General features: G+C 37.8%; 1 protein-coding gene across 4 annotated transcripts in view; it reads left to right on the forward strand.

Moving 5' to 3' along the window:
* The window catches only part of KIDINS220 (kinase D interacting substrate 220), an 81,376-nt gene that overhangs the window by 1,657 nt on the left and 56,487 nt on the right, over window positions 1-23,232 (forward strand). For 3 of the 4 annotated variants that reach the window (XM_030037263.2, XM_030037264.2, XM_030037267.2), the window contains exons 2-9: window positions 5,710-5,857; window positions 12,342-12,440; window positions 13,872-13,970; window positions 15,516-15,614; window positions 16,586-16,687; window positions 17,157-17,255; window positions 18,774-18,971; window positions 21,014-21,112. In XM_030037263.2, the coding sequence (XP_029893123.1) occupies window positions 5,750-5,857; window positions 12,342-12,440; window positions 13,872-13,970; window positions 15,516-15,614; window positions 16,586-16,687; window positions 17,157-17,255; window positions 18,774-18,971; window positions 21,014-21,112 (903 nt within the window). In that variant the 5' untranslated portion in view covers window positions 5,710-5,749. The remainder of the gene's footprint in view (window positions 1-5,709; window positions 5,858-12,341; window positions 12,441-13,871; window positions 13,971-15,515; window positions 15,615-16,585; window positions 16,688-17,156; window positions 17,256-18,773; window positions 18,972-21,013; window positions 21,113-23,232) is intronic. The other variant, XM_030037265.2, reaches the window with a different exon arrangement.

Below are 23,232 nucleotides of genomic sequence, written 5' to 3' on the forward strand. Positions count from 1 at the left end.
TTTGATACCTGAAATAGTATTTTGTAGGACTAAGTGTTTTGTGTTTTTATGGGAGTGGAATTTTTTCTTGGAATTCAGATGTGCTTAGCAATACTTTATTGTTCATTGACCACACTTAAATTCAGTCTTAAAGGTAGACTACTTTCTCTGATAAATCCCACTGCCAGTTACTTCACAAAACCTGTCTTTTAACTGATCTTTTTAACCAGGGTAGAACGTAGACATATCTGATAGTTGCTATCAGATGACAATGGTGACTTTTTTTGTTTAAATATGTGTTTGTATCTTTCTGGTATTTTGGATGTAATCTCTAGTCTTGATTGTTTTATTTAAAAAAAATAAAAATCTCCTCACTACAGAATTTGGAAATGGCCGTCGTCTTGAGTGCCTAAGATGGAAAAGAATGACTTGCGTATCTCCAGTTTTCCCTAATTCTTACAGTGTACTGTAATAATGGTTGCAACCATAGGGATCTCCTTTTGTGCAAACTTTTTTTAGTTCTATTTGTTACGAGTTTCAAAATAATAATGCCTGTGTCTCTTAGTTATCTTTTTGTGTCTTTTAATGTTTTTTAGTTATACTATTTGTTCTTTGATATAAAGTAATGAAAAAATAAGGTAGTTTATTAAAATGTTTCTCATCTGGTTAACAGGAACGTGGCTAAGAGAAGTAGAATAAACGTTCCCAGATAAATAAGGAAAAGCAGAAAATCAGCATGAAGTCATTAGTCATGCTGGAACTTTAGGTGTTGGAGAAGAGGTGTGGGTGTAGACCACTTATGAAAACTTAGATTTGTTATTTCCTTCTGCCTCTGAATACAAGAAATTAATATTTTAGAGGCTTGCTTCAACTGTTTTGGAAATTTGTTCTTTAAACAGAATCCTGGTTGACTCAGTTCCTATAGAAAGAATAGTTAAAAATATTTACCGCTTCATGTGGTGCCTGACTTGTGATCTCTTAATGTTTATGAAGTATGTCCATTTAGCAAGTAATTACAATAAGGTGTCATAAGGGGTGGGTAATACTTGTGTTAGCAAGATTCTCTGCAGCATGAGTAAAGGTGACGTTCCAACTTGTTTTTAATTTTTCATGCCATCATGAAGTATAAAAATGTGTGAGAATATGAAATTGACTTATGTTAGTCTTTTGGAACAAATTTTATATGTACAATTCGTCTGTATTCCACGGTTCTTTACATTTTAATTTGGAAGGACGGCATTTCCAGTTCGTAAGGGCACAATACTGCATGTTTCTATATCTGATTTGTACATGCCCGGATTTCAGCAGCACTGTAATTATTTCCTTTTACTGTTAACTGAAAGATCTACCACAGTATTGCATGTTGGGAAGGTAGCTTTTGTACCTGGAAATAGAAGGAAACATGTTAATAAGAAGGTGACAATTTTTTTTCATCGTGCGATGAAAAGTATGAATTCTATGTAAGTCACTACGATCTTTACCTATTGAAAACAAAATGAGAAAAGAAAGTATTCTCAATAACGCTAGTGTTGGTTGACCAATTTTGATATTTATTCATAAATGATCACAGCTCATAGAATTAAAAAAAAAATGGGGGAGAATGATAAAAAAATGGGGGAGAACGATGAAAAAGATGGTGATATTTGGAAAAGTTAGTGTGTAGTGATATTTTTTTAATCTAGTTAGAAACTGTATGAGATTCTGAGGGTACATTAAATATTTGCAGATTTGAGTTATCAGGATCTCTGCAGTCAGTATTGGTGCAGTTGAGAGAAACTAAATTTTTGTAAATCAGCAAATTTTTGCCGTCTTTCCAAAACAGTGATAACATCTGCTTCAGCTAGGATGTGAGTGCCTTAAAAAACAGGTTAATCCTTGTGCAAACATTGCCTTCACCTGAGCATTTGTGCTCTTAATATGTCTTTTCATCGTTCTTGGTGCGTTGTTAGTCTTATAAAATACCAGGATTTGCAGCCCAAGGGCATTGTGAGATTTCGAAGCTTGGAAGTTTGGATTGTGAATGAAGAGCTGGTTCGTGGACTGGGAATTGGCTTGCTTTTGTGGGAGAAAAAGTAACAGCATTAATCCTTGTTGAAAGGGGATCAACTTCAAAATGGGCTTGTGGTGTTGTTACAGATTGTGAAAATACTTCTGCTGTGTCAAAGAACAAAGTAAATACTGTTAATTGAGCAATTGAGGACCATATATGTATTGGATGTTCTTGAATGGTACTAGTTTTGCACTAGATTTATGAAATTTGGCAGGGATTAAGTTGTTCTCCTTTATTTTGGTAAAGGATGAGCCATTGAGGGTTTTTTTTGTTCTAGGCTTGTTTGTTTTGAAAAGTGTATGAATATATATTTCAGGAGCTTTTTCCATTGGAGCGGCCAGAATAGAGTTACTTATCTAGCTCAAGACTGTACCTCAGAGTCTTGCTTCAATGCATTTGTGATAATTTAAAAGAAATCTTAAGCATTGGAAGAAATCACACCTTAGTGTCCAGCACCCGCATGGACTTTGAGTACAGTGCTTAATTTTCATAACGTAATAACATAAGTCTTGTTTAATAAAAAGGTGCACTGTGGCTGTGCTCAGTTTATATTGAGTTGCTGTCATGAGTGAAAATATCATGAATGAACTTCAGCCTAATTTCAGACATGTTTACTGGTTTTTTTTCTGGGTTTGTTTAAGGATGAGAAGAATACTAATACATAGATTAGCCTGGTGAATTCAGGTTGAATTTTAAATGGAAATTTCTGTTGCTGACTCCCTAAACAGTGCTTTCCTAAAGCCCTCCAGTGATCTTAATCTTTTAGATGCTCTAAGAAGCTTGCCTGAAAAGTGGCAAATGAAAGCATGAGGATATAAAATTCATAATTACGATACTTGGTTTTGTTTTTATAAAATAGACCATTATTAATTCTAAGAAGGGGATATTATGTGACAGTGTAGTGTAGGTGACAGTTCACCCCTACAAAGCTTTTTTCATTTTAAAAAAGTAATATTAACATGGGGTTTGTAAATGCAGCTCTGGATGCGTTCTTTAGCATCAGGTATTTTGCTGTTAGTCAAAGGTTTAAGTTGCCTGTAAGGATTCAGATCTACATTAAGGCAGAAGCTGTGCTGTCTCGATACCTGGGAGTTCAAGTGATGATTTCTGAAGCAGGATACTTATCTACAGCGCAGCAGGGCTGCCTTTGCCTTTTTGAAATAGAACAGTAGGGAACATCAAGGGAAGAATCTTACTTTGAGGAGGAAGCAATGCTGAATACTTTTTTCCTTTTCACGCTAGCTAAGAATTAATTGGTGAAATTTTGATAGCAACTGCAGAGTATAATTCACTTGGGAGACATTGTAGTCATGTTTTGCTGAGGATTTTTAATATAGTTTTCAATTTAGTGTTTGGTATGGAAGATAGTTTGGGGATTTAAGATACAGCTACAGGAGAGAAGCTGCGACACTGCACAGGGAAATCAGAAAATGTCTGTGGTAGCAGTGGAGCTAGCGGCAAGTCACATTTCATGAATTTCTGTCAAAATATGTAAAAAATGATGGGAGGAATTTAGGTGCCTGCATGTGAATATCTAACATCATTTTAGATGCATGAGAATATCCAAGACATCTGCATAGGGCTGTAAGATACTGGCGCAGGCCATAAGGGAGGTGGCTGGTCTGGACTGGCAGCTGGATGCCAGGCAAGATGGTGACTTTTCTGTTATTTTTGTATCTGAAATGGCAGCAGGAGCCTGTGTCTGGGCACTGAGTCACAACAATCACTGTTTCTTTTCAACCTTTCATTTTTGGTGTGGTTTAGTTTTTTTTAAGTTTGCAACCTCTCAATTAGCTCTTCCTCCTAAATGAAGACAATTATATGACACCACTGCTCACCCCACTTTGCATGATGGTACTTTAACTGTATGGTAAACGTGACAGACCTTTTGTGTTCTTAGTTTATTTCTAACTTTCTTGTGGGAGAGACTGGCTATTTGTGCCATGCCTAGTAAAACTGTTGCTGTGCTTTATATGTCAAATCTAGGGTTTTTTTTAACTGATTTTTAGGGTTTAGTTTTAAATAATGTCTGAATGACACGATTTGTGTATTTTTACATGCTATGTGGCCATTTGGACTATGGAGAGTTAGATGCCTAAAACCTCTTCGGAATTTGTCCCTTAAACTGCAACCTGGATTTTAAGCCCAAATGTAACAGTGGGAATCACAGTCCCTCCTTTTCCTCTCTTCTCCCTCTTGTGTTCTTCTGCTTGCATATCTAAAATGTATGTAGCTTATAGTTTCTTTTGTCACTAGATATTTGTGCATGCTTAAGTTCTTCTACATGTACCCAGAGCTGCTGTCATCTGAACTGAACTGGGCATGTTGGCTTCTTTGCCGACATTTTTATGAACAAAGCATTTCTGTATGTGGGTCATCTGATGCCTGTGGTGCTATAGGAGAGCTCAGATTGTCTAACATCCTGACAACAGGGTGTTCGTCTATGTATACTTACTTGCTAAAGGAAAAAGGATGGTGTGATACTGTCACAGTCTGCCTAAGCAATTTAATAGCAGGGCTAGATTGTTTGATATCAATCTCTAAATTAACTTCCTTGCACTAAGTGTAGTGAAGTTCCTGCTGGCTTCCTCTTGTCTCTTTTCGGCTAATGTTCCACTTCAGTTGGGAGTGCAGAAAAATTAACTGGCTGCCTTTATGTGAGAATAAAATTGAGAACATTTGCCTGGGAAAGCCACTGGTCTTTGGCTTCTGCCTGGTAGAGAATAGCCTAACCAGTAGGCTTTAGCTAACACTAAGCCTGAGTTTTAACCCTGTTGTTACACCGCTATCATGCAAGAAAAACCCAGAGAGAGAACAATCATGTCATCTGCTGGTGAGGAGAAAGGTGGTGGGTGGGGGTGGATGGAGTCTTGCATTTAACCCAATGACTTGTTCTGCATCCAGTGAAACTTAATTTAGGTGCAGTGAATAATTCAGCTTCTGGAGCCGTATGTGTATAAATTTGGTGCAGTAATACTACTGGTTCTCTGAACTTACTAGCCCACAGCCTTTTAGGAGGTCTTAAATGGTTCTTAATGGTCTGCCTTAACCAAGAAAAACCTTTCCTGTCTTACATATTAGAGGTTAAAAACATGCAATCAGTCAACAGAAGCTATGTTAAGTTTGACTGGCAAGTTAACAACGTGCCATCACATGCAGGCATGTCTGGGTAAAGTCGGTGATAACTGATTTAATAAATGGTGTTTCTCAGAGTTCAGTATGGCTGCAATTTAGATATTATCACTGTATTTCATAATGCTGAATAGTCTCAATGTTCTGCTTATGTACATAAAGGATAAGGGTTATACTGTAAATAACTAGCATATATAACGTATGTAACATATACAGGTATTCCTATAATGTTATATATGCAGAAAAAATTAAGCAAATTAAAGACTACTATGCATTCCATTTAAAATACATATTTAGACAGTACCTAAAAATTAGAATAATTTCTGTAATTTTCTAAGAACTAGAAAGACTAAGCAATTGACTTTTCATTGAAATGTAGTACATTTCAATGCATATGCCTCCACAGCGTTTTGTTGAGGAGAATGGTAGGTATTTGTACCCAACCAATAAGTTACTGGCATGTACAATTCGTGCTTTCTAATGTCAAAGTTAACTCCCATAGCTTTTACTTATGATTTGCTTTTTTTTTTTCCTTTCCTGAAATACAGATAAGCTTTCTTATAGAAGCATTTTAAATACAGTGCGAAGATGGCAAGTCTGATGAGTCAGAGTCTGTTGACCTACGTAGAAGAAGGAAATGTTCCTGCTCTGAAAGCGCTTCTTGAGAAATGCAGGGATGTAGATGAGAGAAATGAGGTAAGATGATTTTCTGAAAGGTCAGTTTCATATTGCAGCTTATTAGTTACAGAATGAATAATTAGTGAGATCACACTGGTTATTTAATGTACAAATTTCAGTTTTATTTTCAAATGATTGCTTACCAGCGCGCAGACTGAACACACAATATTCAGTTTCTGTCAGCACCTCAGCATCTTTCATTGTATTTGTTTTCTGAGTGTTCTTCTGAGCTGGAAAATGCGGCTCCGTCCTTACTTTCCAAGTAGATTATACCTGTATTTCTGTGGCTAGGAATTGTTTCTTAGTTCACAGACCCAGCTGCATGTGCATTCTTGCCCTGTCCATTTTGGGGTGAAACCTGGGATGAGAACAACTCTTTCCCCACATCCTGGTTTTCAGGCAAGAGAAACTTTGTTACATGATCCAAATAGGTGGGTGTATTGTAATTAACTCCAAGCAGATGCTCATCTGGATGAAAAGATATGTATCCAAAAAGTAAGTCTAGATGTAACCAGGAGGATTAGATGACTACCAGGATTATACAGGAAGTGTTGATACATAGTAGGGAGTTTAAATGTGGCTTATTTGGAATCCTGGGATAGCGTGGTAATTGTTAGCTTCTGCTTTGTCGTCTGATTTGAGCATATCACCACCAGCAATTTAAGTGAATGTGCTGTGGTTTCATTATAATGTCCTAAAAACACCTGAGAGTTTCTTGGGAGGTTTGATTCATGCAAATGTCTGTTGCTAGTGACTGTTTATATTGTTTTGCACAATGTTTAATATTCAGGTTATCTTGATGCACTATTGAGTCTTCTGTATATTTTACAAATAAGTTTAGATGATTTGACTAATTTATTTCAACTTCCGTAGTAGATTTTCTGGTTTGTAAGCGTCTGGACTTCTGTTTTATCTGGATGTACAGCTGTTATCATCAATTTTTATTTTAGTTCTGATTTCCTAAATAGTGTTGTAGAACTGGAACCTTGTCGACTTATGTAGAGAATCAGATTCATAGCAAAATTAAAGGTAGAGGGGACCTCTGGAAGCCATCGGATTCAATCTCCTCCTAATTGCAGGACTAACTTCATTGTTACATCAGGCTGGGACTTAACAAGCAAAATTTGAAAGTCCTGAAAAGGATGGAGAACCTGCAGCCTCTCGGGGCAGCGCTCCAGTGCTTAATCACTCTTCGTTTAAAACTATTTTCCTTATGTTTTCTTGGAATATCCTTTGCTGCATCTTGTGACTGTTGCTTCTTCTCTTCTTGTTGTGTGTCTCTGAGAAGAATCTTCCTTTGTCTTCTAAGATTCCCCTTCTGTCTAGGTAGTGTAAGACTAATGTTGATGTCCCTTTACTCTTCTGTTTTCCACACTGAACAAATCCAGCTCTCAGTTTCTGCTTGCATGTCTTGCGCTCCAGTCTTGTAACCGTCTGAGTGACCCCATTGCTGGACTCTGCAGTTTGTTGATCTCTGCTGTTGGGAGTCTTGCTGTTGGGAGCCCAAAATGGGGCATTGTATTCTGGATTCAGCCTCACCAGTGTTGAGTAGAGGGCTAGCTGTGCTCTTGTTAATGCAGCCCAGTATTTGATTTGCCTTCGTTGCTGCAGGGGCACACTGCTGACTCATGGCCTTCTTGTCCATTGGGACCCCATGCCCATTTCTGCAGCGTGGCTCCCCAGGCAGGCAGTTCCTAGCCAGTACTGCTGCCTGGGGTCTGTCTGTTCCAGTCTTTGCATTTGCCTTTGTTGAACTGCAGGGGGGTTGGCAGCCCATTTCTCCAGCCTGTTGAATTTCCTCTGAAAGGCATTCCTGCCCTCTGGCATATCAGCTGCTCTCCGTAACTTGGGGCAGTCCGTAAATTTGCGAGAACGCTTTCTGTTTCGTGGTTCTGGGTGTTGATGAAGAGGCTACAATGTTAGCCCCAAATCAGACCCTCCCACCTCGGCACCAGTTACTGTGAACAGTTGACCATTACCCATTGAGTCTGACAGCCCAGGCAGTTTTTTTACTCACCTTGTAGTGTATGGAAGACTGGCTTTCCAATTCATACCTTTTTTTTTTTTTTAAGTAAGTCTTGGAAAATGCATGTTCTGTTGCATTATTTTTTTTAAACCTGTATAAGATGGAAAGAATATTTTTGGAAAGAAGTTGAATGGCATACATTACTCTACACCAAAAAGCATCATGCAAATGTGAAAAGAATGTACAGAATTTAGCCTTACTGTAGTTATTAGGTCTGGACAGTTTTCTTTCATTGTCAGCACATTCATTTCATGCTGTGTATGTACGTATGCTGAGGTATTTGAGATGGGAGAATATTTAACTTTCAGAGCATACACGTGAATCTCACCACCTGGCATGCTGTGTATCTGAGAAGAGGAATAGTCTGTTCCCTCTGCTGGGAATTCCTCTCAACAATGTGGCCAAAATCAGATGGATAGTCTGTGTTGACTTTACCAACAGTGTCACTGCTTTCACCTTCTTTTCTAAATTTTTCTTGCCTTCTTGATGGGACTAAGTGCACTCCTGGGTTTCAGTAACTGTCTTTTTTGCAGAGATCATTTCCCTGATACCTAATTTTTTCAGTCTTCTGATATATTGCATAGGAGAAAGTAATTTCTGGAGCCATGTATGGTTTGCATCAGTTTTAAACCCATGAGGGTGCGGGTTGGGGACTGTTCGTACGTATCAATGATATGAGTATTTTTCAACCGCTAGCTCTTCGTTGGAATTCAGTGGCATTGAGTGCAATTCTGTTTCCAGTTTTGGACCTGCCAAGATGTCTTTTCTTCTTGGGTAAAAACAAAATACCAAAATGGGAGTGCCAGTGGAGTAGGTCTAAAAACATTGCTGGTAAGCTGAGAATTGCTAGTGCCAGGACCTCCCAGGCTGCAGTGACTTGTCCAATGGTAGGATCATGCACATTTTTACCAATGCTTCATGTCTTGACTGTGATCAGTTGCCAGAAAAACTGGGATGTTCCGGTCAGTTTGTGTATGGATGGTTTTGTTGGATTAACACCAGCAGTTTCAGTTAAGCGGAGCGAGTCTCAGTCTCTCTGCCTTTTCCCTGCACCTCCTTTCCCCTGTGCACATTCTTCTCTCTCATACCAGATACCTTGATTACTTAACAGCTAATGATAGATGCTTGCCTTGTATGATACACTTTGATCCTAACAGCCTCCAGTTTCCTTTTGATGTGCCTTTCTTTCTGCTCTTCTGCTGTTGATACTGAAGTACCTTCTGCATCTTCAATTCTGAATCTTCTGTTCTCTCACGGACTGCAAGAGAGAGCTAATCTGTAAGCTAACACCACTGAATGATTTCCTAAAGAGATACAGGTGTGCCCCTTTATAATTTGGATTTTCCAATACTTACTTAGCTGTGTTGTACAGATATACAGTACTTGACATGCTTGTGAGAAATATGTGCATTTAATTGTGGAGTGTCTAGACTCTTTAGCAACTTTTGAGAATCTGGATGACACAGACATAGTAATTATCTTTTGTTTCTGTGTTGGTGAAATCTTCATGATCTGCTAAAACATTGAACCTATATTTGAGAATCTCCTAGCAAAGAGGGAAGGATGTTTTCAGTACCCATATAAAAAAGTTTTACATGTAAGAATACTAGAGCCAGTCTACAACTGTATGACACTTTCTACAGAAGGGGTTAATTTTCCTATCCACAACCTTCTCTTGCCCAGAGATACTTCTGTTTGGTTTCTGTTATCTGCCTGTGGAAGATGATCACGGTGATAACAATAGTAACTGTTCAGAAGGAGGTAAGAAGAATGCTCATGCTAAAATAGGGATTTTTGTATGTATTGCTAAAGCACTGCTTGGAAGGGACCTCTGTAGATTATCTAGTCCTGTGTCCTGAGGCGGGTTGTTTGGGGCAAGCTGGAATTGGCTGTGTCCGGCACAGGACAGTCCCAGCCTCTCTTCACAGAGATCCCTTGCAGCTCCCCTGATACCAAAACCTGGACACCTACACTCAGTACAGTGGGGTTCCTGTTGGCCCATTTCTCCAGCCTGTCGAGGTCCCTCTGGATGTCAGCACAAGCATCTGGTGCATCAGCCACTCCTCCCAACTTTGTATCAGCTCGAAGGTGCTGAGGGTTCACCCTGTCCCATTGCCGAGGTCCGTAATGAAGGGGTTAAACAGGACCCCAGTATTGACCCCTCTGTGGTACTGCACTAGTGACTGGCCTCCAGCTGGACGTTGTGCTGCGGATCACAACCCTCTGAGCCCAACAGTGCAGCCAGTTTCAGTCCACCTCACTGTCCATTTGTCTAGTCCGTACTTCATTAGTTTGTGTGGATGTTGTGGGAAGACTGTCTAAATCCTTGCTAGAGATGGGATAAACAGTGTCTCAGCTCTTCATCCACTGAGCCAATGATGTCATCACAGAAGGCAGTCAGATTGGTGAGGCATGATTTCCCAAATCACTTGGCATGTGTATTCCCAAAATATTAACTTGCATATAAAGAACTCATCTTAAAGAGCAAAAATTATGGCTGTTCTGTCCTCCAAAGAGAGCTGTTCTCTTGAAGAAAGTAGTATTTTCCTTCCTTTTGATTTTTTGAGCATTTTAAATTTTTTTTATGACCAGACCTAAATACTACTGCTTGTTGATACAAAATATACTTCAGAATCTAAAAGCAAAGGTATCAGTTTGAATGTATACAACATGTAGTTATAACAACATAAACTTACATGAGAGCATAATTTCTCCCTGTAAAAAATTGCACTGTTAGATATCACATTATATCCTGTCACAAGTAGTACCATTGGTTATCCATAATGTCATGGGGAAGATTGTGTGAAGACTAGTTAGGGAATAGCTGAAGGACCAGAAAGCTTTTTTGAAAGAATCAGTGCATTTCTGTGATTTTTTTTTTTTTTAATTTTTTTTTTTTACATAAAGATCTGAAAGGACTCATCAAATATCTTTATTAATCTTACAGTTAACCGTTCTACTAATGAAGATTAGTGATCTTACTCTGTTCTGATTGTGCATTGATTTTTATTCTTTTCAGGGAAATTGCTGGTATGTAACTTGTAACGTAGCTTTTGCATTATTTAGAGACTAGATAACTTGAGTTTTCTATATGGTTCAGAGAAAAGACAGAAAAGACGTCAGGAATTCATTTATTAAGCTTGTTGAAATTAACAAATTTACTGTCAAATTTACTATGTTTTACTGTTCATCATCGTCCTGGTTTCAGCTGGGGTAGAGTTAACTGTCTTCCTAGTAGCTGGTACGGTGCTATGTTTTGAGTTCAGTATGAGAAGAATGTTGATAACACTGATGTTTTCAGTTGTTGCTAAGTAATGTTTAGTCTAAAGTCAAGGATTTTTCAGCTTCTCATGCCCAGCCAGCGAGAAGGCTGGAGGGGCACAAGAAGCTGGCACAGGACACAGCCAGGGCAGCTGACACAAACTGCTCAACAGGGTATTTCCATACCATGGGACGTCCCATCCAGTATAGGAACTGGGAAGTGGGGGCGGGGAATCGCTGCTCAAGGACTAGCTGGGTGCCGGTCGGCAGGTGGTGAGCAATTGCACTGCGCATCATTTGTACATTCCAATCCTTTCATTATTGCTGCTGTCATTTTATTAGTGTTATCGTTATCATTATTAGTTTCTTCTTTTCTGTTCTATTAAACCGTTCTTATCTCAACCCGCGGGTTTTTCTTCTTTTCCCGATTTTCTCCCCCATCCCACTGGGTGGAGGGGAGTGAGTGAGCAGCTGCGTGGTGCTTAGTTGCTGGCTGGGGTTAAACCACAACAATCATGCAGAGCAGTTGTATCTCAGAAGTTTGCTGACACAGAAGTAGGCCGATGGAAGGGTGACAGATTGTAACTGACTTAAAACATCCTTGAAGGCAAATAAACCAGCTTTTCTGTCTTTTATCTTCGCTGAGACAAGGCTGTCTGTTAAGAACCTGTGTTGCACGGGACAGGAATGATGGCTTTATTTGGCACACTGTCAGATGAAAGTGTGGTGTATAACTTGACTATTTTTCCCAAGACTTCAGCAATAAATCTTACTGTTACTCTGAATCAGTGTGCACGTTTTAATGGCATTGTGGTTCCTAGGCTAGATTGATTTCTTTATTAATTTCTAAACAATGTGACTGAGTTACTTCAAGATGTAACAGGCTGTATTAGAGATGTCTTCAGTGGACAAATCATTCAGAAAGAAAGACATTTAACAATGTAACTTTTGTTTGGTAGCCATTTTTAATGTCTGAAATGTTTTGGGGTTTTTTTGTTTGGTTTGGGTTTTTTATCTCTTATGGGACAGGGTTTAATATCATGTTCTCCATTTTTATTGCAAGTTTACTGTGTGGTTTGAAAACCAGTCCTTCTCACTGGCAATTAAAAACTGGAAACAACATTCCTCTGTAGTTTTTGGCCTTTTATTGTTGGTGTATGTGTGTCATTTGCATCACTTCCCAATGCATCACTTTTTCTATCATTTTAATTTCAGAATGGCCAGACTCCACTCATGTTGGCTGCTGAGCAAGGCAATTTAGAAATTGTGCAGGAGCTTCTCAAGAAGGGAGCTAATTGCAACTTGGAAGATGCAGTAAGTATTAGTGCTTTATGTGATGGTACCTAACAGTAGAGGAAGAAGTTGTTTCAAGGGGCAGGCAAAGAAAAGAAATTTAGGTTAGTGTTGAGGGGATGGAAGAAAAAAAAAAAGGTCGAACATGATTACATATATAGAGAAATTTTATCCAAAACTGCTTGGCTCTGTATTCCTCTGATTTGATTCCTCATAAAGAATAGGGTTATTTAAGATGTTTTAAATGTCTGAGGGTCTCTGCTGAATGCTGCTGCTGTTTCTTCTGGGAAATTAGTACTAGAAAGCTATAATAATAGGATTGGTAGTAGTTGACATGAAAAGATAGGCAGAACAGAGAAATACAGCATCAGAGATGAGGTCCAAGTGATTTTGCTTATCTCAGTGATGTTGTGGTATGTCAGGATTTTTTTTTTTTTTTTTTTTTTTTGTCTTGCTTGGCTTTGGTGTTTCTCAATATATACTGAGGGAGAATTTAGGTTAATGGATTATTTCAGGTGGAAGCCAGAAGAGTGGCAGAGAAGGGTTTCAAATTTAGGAATTGTCTTCCTGCCTTTGCAGAAGAGGTTGACCCTGGGTGAAAGATGCCTGGAAAGGGTGAATAGGACAGAGGTGGTGTTAAAAAGTTTTGGAAGGTCTGTATATTCCAGTGAAGAGTGATAAAGAGGAAGAGGATGTTGCTTGTGTGTTTTTTTTCTTCTGCACTTAGTTTAATTGTAGCAGTGTTGACATCCAGGAAAGGTCTGGTGTGAAACCTGTCATTTTAAAAAAAATATATATTTTTGGAGACATTTTATTACATTTGCTCTAAGTGTTAGAGTTCCTGTACTTATAAAAACAGTTACCATATAAACTGTTGCTATATTTATATGTGTATAGCACACAAAACAGTAGTCCACAGCCGGACATGTTTTGAGCAGTGGATGGAAGATAAGTGTAATGCAAGAAGAAATCTATTTCCTGAAATGATCACGAATCTAAGAAGCTGTGGTCCAAATTCCCCTGTATATTAGCCCCTTGGGTGCTGTCACCCACTGTATGTGGAGACAGACCACCACCGTTTTCTGTGGTCTTGGTTGCCATCTCGTCCCCACCCAGCAGTTCTCAATGTCTTGACCTCATGCTCTAATCCTTTGTAGGTGTTCTTCCTCCATAAAATTTTTAAGAAGTTAACCTGCAGTGAACTGAGGGGTGGAGACTGATGGATATTGGGTAGGTAGGGAGATCTGGAGTAGTTGTTGGTCTGTATTTTCATGTGTATAACTGGCAGGTAGTCAATGAGTTTAATCTTTTTTTTTTTTTTTTTTTTTTTTTTTCCAAGGACAGCTTTTTTCATGGGTTGTGCATTTCCAGTTGTGGGTTAAACACTTGAAAAACAAGGTAATTGTATTGAAATATTGAATATCACTTAAAAATGTTTTTTCCTTTTTCTAGGATAACTGGACAGCTCTTATTTCAGCAGCTAAAGAAGGGCATGCAGCTATTGTAGCAGAGCTACTCAATTGTAATGTCAGTTTGGAGCATCGGGATTTGGTGCGTGTTGTAGTGTAAAAATAAAATAGGTTTTAGTAAGAAGAACAATTTTGGGAGTTGGAGATTTTCAGTTCTGTAAAACAGATCAAAGATCTTTTATTCTTAAGTACTCAGTGCTGTTAAAATGGAAAAGACTATGTATTTAAATATTGTTTTTACAGCTGTAAAATAGTTGCTTTAGTGTTAATAAAGGCAACTTATTTTCTAGGGCTGCTTTTTTCCTCTTAATTTGCTTTGGAAAAAAGCTAAACTGAAGAACTGTTTGATTTTTGGGTGTGGTTTGGGGGGGGGGGGGGGTTGTTTTTTTGTTTGTGGGTTTTTGTGGGTTTGTTTTTTTTTTTTTTTTGGGGTGGTTTTGGGGTTTTTTTTTTTGGGGTGGTGGCATTTTTTTAAAGTATTCTGGTAAAATAAATGTTATCTTTTCCCAGAAGTTACCTGTCCGTATTTACTTTTTTTCTGGACAACTGTGATTATTTATATAGCAGTCTTTATTCTCAATATCCTGGAATTTGTTTTCATTCGTCTTGCCAGATTTTTTGTATGGGAAAGTGGGTGCTATAGTCCAGTCCACCTAAAGAATTACAGAAGTTACTTACATGATTAGAAGGTTAGATGCCTCTGAAGAGGTATAGACTTGTCTCCATTGACTGAAGAGGGAATTAGGTACCTGCAAGGGCTGATTTTGTTCTGCTTAAGTTAGAGTATGGAAAACCACTAGGGGAGAATTCAAGTGCTTCCTTTAATTGAAGTTCCTCTCTGTCTGAAGGCTGAGGCATCTTGCCATGTCCTACTAATCTAGCTTTTTCGCAAGTGTAATGTTAAGTACATCCACATGGCCAGTGGTTGATTTCTAGGCCTGTGTCAGTCTGAGAGGGATCTTTTACCTCCCCCAAAGTGTATTATGAAGAAACAAATAAAAATTGTGCTTACAGTTATCAGAGGCATACTGTTATTTTAAAATTAGTTTTGGTTACCTGACCTGTCAAATGCCTTAGGTAGTGAAACCTTGTTGTCTCCTGGTTTACAAACTTAAATGAACACACCAATGCAGTTTGAAATGAATTGCTCTTATTACTCCCTTAAGAGGACACAGGATTTGCTTCTTTTTAGTGAAGAAGCAAATCATTACATAGTTCCTTTATGAAGTGCAGCTGTCTGTTACACAGATCAAAAGTAAACCCTCCATGTTAATTGATTTGGATTCTAGACTTCTGTTTTAAGATAGTGCTTTCTTTTTGGTTTGTTTGTCCGGTGATTGGATTTGTATGCACTTGAAGTCTGAATTGAGTGTTTACAGCAAATTCAGGAACATTTAGGACATGATATTCTCCCAAGTTTTGCATACAGCAGGAAATTAGTACTTTCATAAGTGTGCTTATTATTTATCCTACATAAGTAGGATTAGAAGGTTGTGTAGTCAATCCTTACTATGTTTTGGACTTGCAAAATAGTCTTAGGACCAATACAAAATGAAATAAAAGTCACTAACTAGGTTTCTAAAGAGTATTTTTCAGTTTTTACTTTTCTTTGAATTGTGCTTGCCAGGGAGGATGGACTGCCCTGATGTGGGCATCATATAAAGGCCGTACAGAAGTAGCTAAACTGCTGCTTGAGAAAGGAGCAAATCCAAACATCACAGGAATGGTAAGTTTTAGTCTTAGATGCCCCTTCTTCCCAAATGTTTGAAGTCCTGACTTGTATCCTCATCTTATTATCTTGATTAAACATTTTGGATTCTTTGCAATATAATATTAATCACTATAATTTATTTAGAAAGGGATTGCTTTAATCTGTATGACAGCCACTGTTTTTTTTTTTAATTAATTTTAAATTTTTTTAATTAAAGCAAATGAGTGTATAGCTCTTAATAAGGTTCAAATTAGCAGGAGAGGAAATAATAGAAAAGGTAAGCAGTGTATCTAATGCTACAATTGTCATTTTTCTGCTCCTGTAGAAGTTAATGGAGTAACTAATATGTGCAATTTCAAAGCAATAATTGATTCATAATAGTTACCAAATGGGTTAGATTATATAAATATGTACAATACATGTGAGAGAGAAGAGAATTAAAAAACTAAGTTTTTGAGATTTATTTCATTTTATAAGCATTTTCTATAAAAGTATAGGCGTGTTGAAACTTGAATCAACAATTTGTTTATACTGTTGGCTCTCTGGTGTTTGAGGCAACAGTGAACAATCAAGAAAGAACACTAGTGACTTACCTTTCTGATTGTTGATTTCATCTGGTTTGCATATGCAGCTTCTGCATACATGCAATGACTGATCTGCAGTCCTGATATTGCACAGCTGTCTGTTGCTTCTCTCTTACATTGTAAATGTTTATATTAAGATGAGGATGTGAATTATTAAACCTTGTTTATGGTGTTATAAACCAAAATTGATTCAGAACAGGAGATGTCTCGCTAGATATCATCTAGACAATGTACTAGGCAACAGTTACTGATATGTAGTTAGATTTATTTCTGTATATTTCTTCTTCTATGGGTTTATTGTCTCTTGGAGCATTGTGATCAATATTGTTCATGAAAAATAATTAAGACTGATTTTATTTCATATGGTGTGGTTTTTTTGTTGTTTTTTTTTTTTATTCTAAGCAATACAGTGTTTATCCAATTATTTGGGCAGCAGGACGGGGCCACTCAGATATAGTACATCTCTTACTGCAACATGGAGCTAAAGTGAACTGCTCTGACAAAGTAAGTTATATTAATAAAATATTTAATTTCTTTAATGCTTGATACATTTTTTGTAAAAGTAACTTTTATTAAAGAAATAAAAATCTATGAGTTTTTGATTGGAAAAACACCCGTTGTTATATTTTGCCCATGAGATTTGTATTAGTGTGCTAGAGTAAGTCATTATACTTGCAAGAGGTTTTTCTGTAGTATGCTGAAGGTGATTGTGAACATTTATTTCAGTGGAGCGTATTTGTGTTTTCTATGCTATTGGAAACCTTGCTATCCTAGGTTGCATAGAAAAATAATTCTTACAGCTATCATTTACAAAGAAAAAGTTAAAATGTCTTTTCAAATGCTTGTGTTAATTCACAAGACCAGATTATATCTTTGTAAAAACCTAACCAATAAAGTGTAGGATGAATACTAGATTGTAGGGGATACTAAATACAGAGAACAATACGATAAAATGTTATAAATGTTTTTGCAGTATGGAACCACCCCACTGGTTTGGGCAGCGAGGAAAGGTCATTTGGAGTGTGTGAAATACTTGCTGCAGATGGGAGCTGATGTTGATCAAGAAGGAGCTGTAAGTAAAAAAACCATTCTTTTTCCAGTGATAAGGTGTGGGTACATACATCTGTGTGTCCTGTTTTATAATACAAATACCAAAAAAATACATGAAACAAGATGAAATGTTGATGTTGGGGTACATTACTTTCCATCTATTTGCAAACTACATGTAAGGATTATTTAAAGTTCTTTGTGCCTTTTAATAAAAATATTATGTAACTAGGGAGTCGTATTGACAGTTGACACATTATGTCAAGTGTAAATTTTAATAAACATAAATGAATTTAGGTTACTGTTCTCTGAAGGTTAACACTGTCAAAATTAATTCTGTACCCAAGCCTGGTACGTCAAACAACTTATTCCTCAGTGCTATTTGAAAAGTAAATTAAATACAAAGCATCTTTTGAAAATAATAATGGCTGTTGTGCCTTTTCAGAAGTTGGAAATTTTTTAGAGGTTTTCAGCTGCATATTGTTTTTAAATAAAACAGTGTTGTGGTTTAACACCAGCCAGCAACTAAGCACCATGCAGCTGCTCACTCACTTCCCCTCCCCCCCTCCCAGTGGGATGGGGGAGAAAATTGGAAAAAAAGTAAAACTCATAGGTTGAGATAAGAACAGTTTAATAGAACAGAAAAGAAGAAACTAATAATGATAACGATAACACTAATAAAATGACAATAAAAGGATTGGAATATACAAAACAAGTGATGCACAGTATAATTGCTCACCACTTGCCAACCGATGCCCAGTTAGTTCCGGAGCAGCGATCCCCCCATGCCAACTCCCCCCAGTTTGTATACTGGGCATGACGTCCCATGGTATGGAATACTCCTTTGGCCAGTTTGGGTCAGCTGCCCTGGCTGTGTCCCCTCCCAACTTCTTGTGCCCCTCCAGCCTTCTTGCTGGCTGGGCATGAGAAGCTGAAAAATCCTTGACTTAGTCTAAACACTACTTGGCAACAACTGAAACCATCAGTGTGTTATCAACATTCTTCTCATACTAAATGCAAAACATAACACTATACCAACTACTAGGAAGAAAATTAACTCTACCCCAGCTGAAATCAGGACAAATGTATAACAAAAAAAATTAAAATCTAAGACACTTAAAATGCTTGCCAAAATTAAAAAAAAAAAGTCAGTAAAAGTTAAGTGGAAAATTAGGACAAATGTTGGTATTCATATAATTATTTCTGAAGTTCTTTGTGAGCGGTGTTGGCAGACCTGGGTGCTCTGATAATACTATGTTCACATATGACAAGAAAATTATTTTACTGTGCATGTGACATTCAGGAGTTAGAATAAACTGATCTAAGCTTTACTGCTTGTATTTGAAGTGTTCTCTCCTATAGTACGTGGTTTATTTCTTTTTCTACAAAAGCATAGCAGGTGCACTTTAAAATGTAAAACTGAAGTAACATTTGGGTGGTTAAGAAAGTAATGTCAGTGAGTGTTCTTTTGTTATTTAAACTGATGATATAATGAGGATTTCTGTATCCACTGTACAATAAAATCTGTTGTTTTTGTTTAAAGAATTCTATGACCGCACTTATTGTAGCAGTGAAGGGTGGCTATACTGACTCAGTAAAAGAAATACTGAAAAGGAACCCAAATGTAAACTTAACAGATAAAGATGGAAATACAGCTTTGATGATTGCATCAAAGGAGGGACATACTGAAATTGTGCAGGATCTTCTTGATGCTGGAACTTATGTGAACATTCCTGATAGAGTGAGTAAATATTCATCATAATTGTGGTTTTATATGTATGTAATAATAATATATATTTAAATACCAGTGTACGCGAATTTGTGGGTACATGATTTTTCTGGCTTTCTAATTTTTCTGCCATCTAGGGGTATTTTTATGTATTGCTATTTTACAAGCCTGTTAAGTGCAAACGTTGCTATGTGTAGGTAAAGGATAAAGTACAGAAACTACTCTTTTTCTTTGAGATTCTTGAATTGTGAGTTTCCACAGGGCGTGGAAATGATTTATGGTTGTATATTTGTCGTACGTGTAATGTAAGACTAATACTGAACTAACTTGCAGGTTTGGGGTGGGTTTTTTGTGCATTAATATGTGTGGTAGTGCTGTTAACATTGTAAAACAATGGATATTATAAAAAAAGAATATACTTCATTCAGCATCTACCTTTATCTTTTACAATGAAACTTTTTAGTAGGAAACTTGCATATATTAGAGGAAGACACCAGCTCTGGGTTGACATGTAAATATACCTGTTGAAAGGTGTGCTGTGTACCTGAGCTGCGATTGCATTGTTCAGTAGAGGCATGTAGTATGGGCAGTGACCAGAGCATGAATCCGCTTGCTAGCCACTCAGGGATTTATTTGGTTGCTTATATAGGTGCCTTGGATTTTCTGCAGTGTCCTCTTGATAGTCGGTTTTTTCTGAAGTGCCAGAGGCAGGCCAAGCACTGCACCTTTGGGGCTGTAGGTGGTTAGATACCTAAACTTAGGTGCTTCTGTCAAGTTCAGCGTTTTAGTTCAGAGCAGTAATATGGTTTTGAGGCTGAATTCCCAGTCCCTAAATTGAACTGCTTGGGGCTGTAGAGAAGAGAGGAAAACCTCCTACTATTTGCCTCATAATTTTAAAAGGATTTTTAGATGTATTTTCCTATATTTCAGCTGTCAGCTTAGTGCATTTCTTAGATGGTTATGTACTGAGCTGCAGTGTTGCATGTGACAAGAAATTTGATCTCAGGCACGTATCAAAGCAAAACCTAAAATATTTAAGAAAATACATTGCAATCTCCCTTCCCACCTCTTTTGTCACAAAATTCTACAACTGTCTGCATTCCTGTGCCTTTAGGAAGGATAAATTACAGCTTCCAGTACAGCTGACTGTAATCCAAAAATATATCAAACAATGAAGTAGTCTTAGTTTCAGATGCTAGAGTAGGTTTTGATAAGGAAAATCTCTTGGTTTGCAGCCAGGTTTGTAATGACTGTGATTGATAGGGGATCTACTACTACTGAGATTTCTAACTGAGTTCCGCAGCTGTGATTTAGCTATGCTTTTAGTTATATTTCCTGTTTCATCATAAAAGAAATATTAGGTAGTTTCAGGATTTAATTTTCTGACATTCCAACATATCCTTACGTGTGTTAAAATCAGACGCCTTAAGCAGAATTGTAACTTTGTTTTATGTATGTGCAACTCCGTTTACCACAGCAAAACGTTTTTTCTTTTGATCAATTTGAGATAAAATCAGCGTTTTGCTTCTTTTCTTTGTAACAGCATAGTTTATGTAAAAAGGATAGCAGTCAAATCTGCACAAAAAAAAGGGATAAAATTATTTAAAATACTTGAAGATCTTTTGTCAGCTGTGAAACATCTAAAGGAGACAGCCAACTTTCTTGTCTGATTGTACAGAGGTTATTACTGTGAGTGGTTGGTCTTCCTATGAACATAGAGAACAGCTGGATTTTTTCATATTCGTTATTAGTTTGTGCTGTTATTTTTTAGGAGAGTGGTTTAAGATGGACCTATTTTGGGGGTGTTTGTTTTGCCATAAATATATAATATTTCATCCCTTTGCAAAAAAAAAAAAAAAAAGTCCAGAATTTTTTCTTCTATATAGCTGTTTTTTGCAGAGATAGAACTATTTTTTGTATCTTTAAAATGAGTGCAGATTTCTTGATGTAAATAGGCATAATGTATATTTTGAGGCTGTAATTTATTCTGTGTTACGTTTCTTTTTGTTAAAGAGTATTAATTCATCTTCAATTTTCTTTCACAATTTTTCTAGAGTGGGGATACAGTGCTGATTGGGGCTGTTAGAGGAGGTCATGTTGAAATTGTGAGGGCCCTGCTCCATAAATATGCTGATATAGATATCAGAGGTCAGGTAAGTACAACAGTGTAAATGTTAGAGTAGTTCTTAAATAGGATGTGAATTTGAATACCAAACGATTATACCGTGTTTCTAAAACCAGGGCTTTAAAATCTTGCTCAGTCTACTCTGTAGGAAACTCGGATTCCCATCAAACATGAAAAATATGTTGTGTTGCTGTGCAGATTTTAAGATACAAGACATATGTAATTGTAATGACTTAAGCAGCATTTTTTTCAGTTAATTTGTATAATGGTTGAAAAGCAAAAGATGTAAATTGAACTCACTTTATCTGCACTACTGAACAGATTTGAAATGAGATAATAATGAGATACTTTAAAAATCCCTTAATATTATTATTTTAATACTTAATATTTTAAATTTAATAACAATATATTAAAAAATGATACACCTTAGATTATATCTGTTGTCAGTGCAGTTCTGTCACTATGCTTGGTTGGTTCTTGTCTTCTTCGCTAACTTCCTTTCTTGTGTTAAGCAGTGTTGTTGTCAGTGATTTCCATGTTTTCTACCGAAAGCTCTCTTACTCAGCATGGTACTTTTTATTGTTACGTTCAACTTGCTTTCTTTTGCTTGAAGCTATTCAAATCACTCTGCTTGCAGGCACATATGTTCTGCCGAGTTTGAACACGAAACTAACTAGTCACCAAGAGCTGCAAAGATTCAGTGCCTGCTATTGATGCAGAGCCTTTTTGAGAAGCCAAGAAGCTTTTAGTTTGGGGAAAAAAGTAGTGTTTGGATCTCTTCCTCTAACCTGCCATTGCAAACCTGGAATTGTGTGTCTCGGCTTCTTGCTGACATGGGTCTGAAAATCTGGAGCTTTTCAATGTCTTGATATGACCAAGGCAATACAGAAACAGCAAGAGGACCCAACCTCCTTGGGGGCAGGGAAGCTTGTGACTTTTGGCGGTGTGAGGATATCTGTATAGCCATTTGCAGTGGTTAATCTCGAAAATACATTTGTGACCTTGTTGACACAGCAGGAGTGAGTACCATCAGAGGAAGGTTCTGGCTGTGCTCTTCAGATTACGACCAGCAGTATATAAAAAACGGTAATGAGCGCTAGTATTTAGCAACTCCGCTGCTGTTCGGCACTGCAGCACCTGTCTGCCAGCCAGACCTGTTCTGGGGAGATTTTCTGCCTGCCCAAATCTGTGATGTTCCAGACTGCTGAGTCTCGTCCAGCCTTCCAGCAACTGTGTTCCTTGCTGCTCATTCGTTCTTATGGACACTAGTCAGGGGAGACCTTGAGCAGATAAAACGTGACTACAGGGCCCTGGGGGCAAGTGTTGGGGCAGTGGGGGGGCTCAGGCGGTGTTCTCCTCAGCCCTTCTGGTAAGGGGGAAGGGCCCAGCTGGGAGCATCTGGCAGACCAGTGCCTGGCTGTGCAGCTGATGTTGGTAGCGAGGAGGCAGCTTCCTCAGGCTGGTGTCTTGTTGGAAGCCACCTGACTGAAGGACAGGGACATGAAACCAAGGTGACCAGAGAGGAAAGAAAATGTAGTGACCAGGCTTGTTAAACTGTCAAGAAAGGCTTTAAACTCAATTTGCTATGAAGCCAGGTGGGAGAGGAAGAGCTGCAAATGAAAGAAGCAAGTGAGAAGGCTGCAAGTGGGATTTTGACATTCCTGCTTAGAAGCAGGTGTGTGTTCAGAGGCTTTTCTTCAATGTCTCTACACAAGTGTGCATTAAACAGAAAGAGTCGTGGTGCATTCACTAGGCTACAAAAAGATTACAGGCATGGAAACTTCCTGGTATAGCACACATCGCTGGGAAAAAAAAAAAAAAGATGACACAAGCAGATTTGCAACTCTCAACCGTTCCCCCTGGTTCAGTGGTACAATGTATGGCTGATCTGCGTTCTGGTACTTTGTGTTGACTTTCACGTCCATCTACTTTTACAGCTTTCCAGCTTGCATAGCCTGTTTTTAGGCCAGCCAACCAGTTCAAACAGTTTTATTAGGCTATATTGTAAAATTGAGACAAAAATGGAATTTTTTTTCAAAGGCCTGGAAGTGGTTAGCACTTCCATGTTCTAATAGGAGAGAAAAAAAAAAAAAGCCGCAGAAAAACATGACTTACATAATAGGGGTAAAAAAGACAACGCTCTGGAAA

The sequence above is a fragment of the Aquila chrysaetos genome, chromosome 15 (assembly GCF_900496995.4).
Source record: "Aquila chrysaetos chrysaetos chromosome 15, bAquChr1.4, whole genome shotgun sequence".
NCBI classification, from domain to species: Eukaryota; Metazoa; Chordata; class Aves; order Accipitriformes; family Accipitridae; genus Aquila; species Aquila chrysaetos.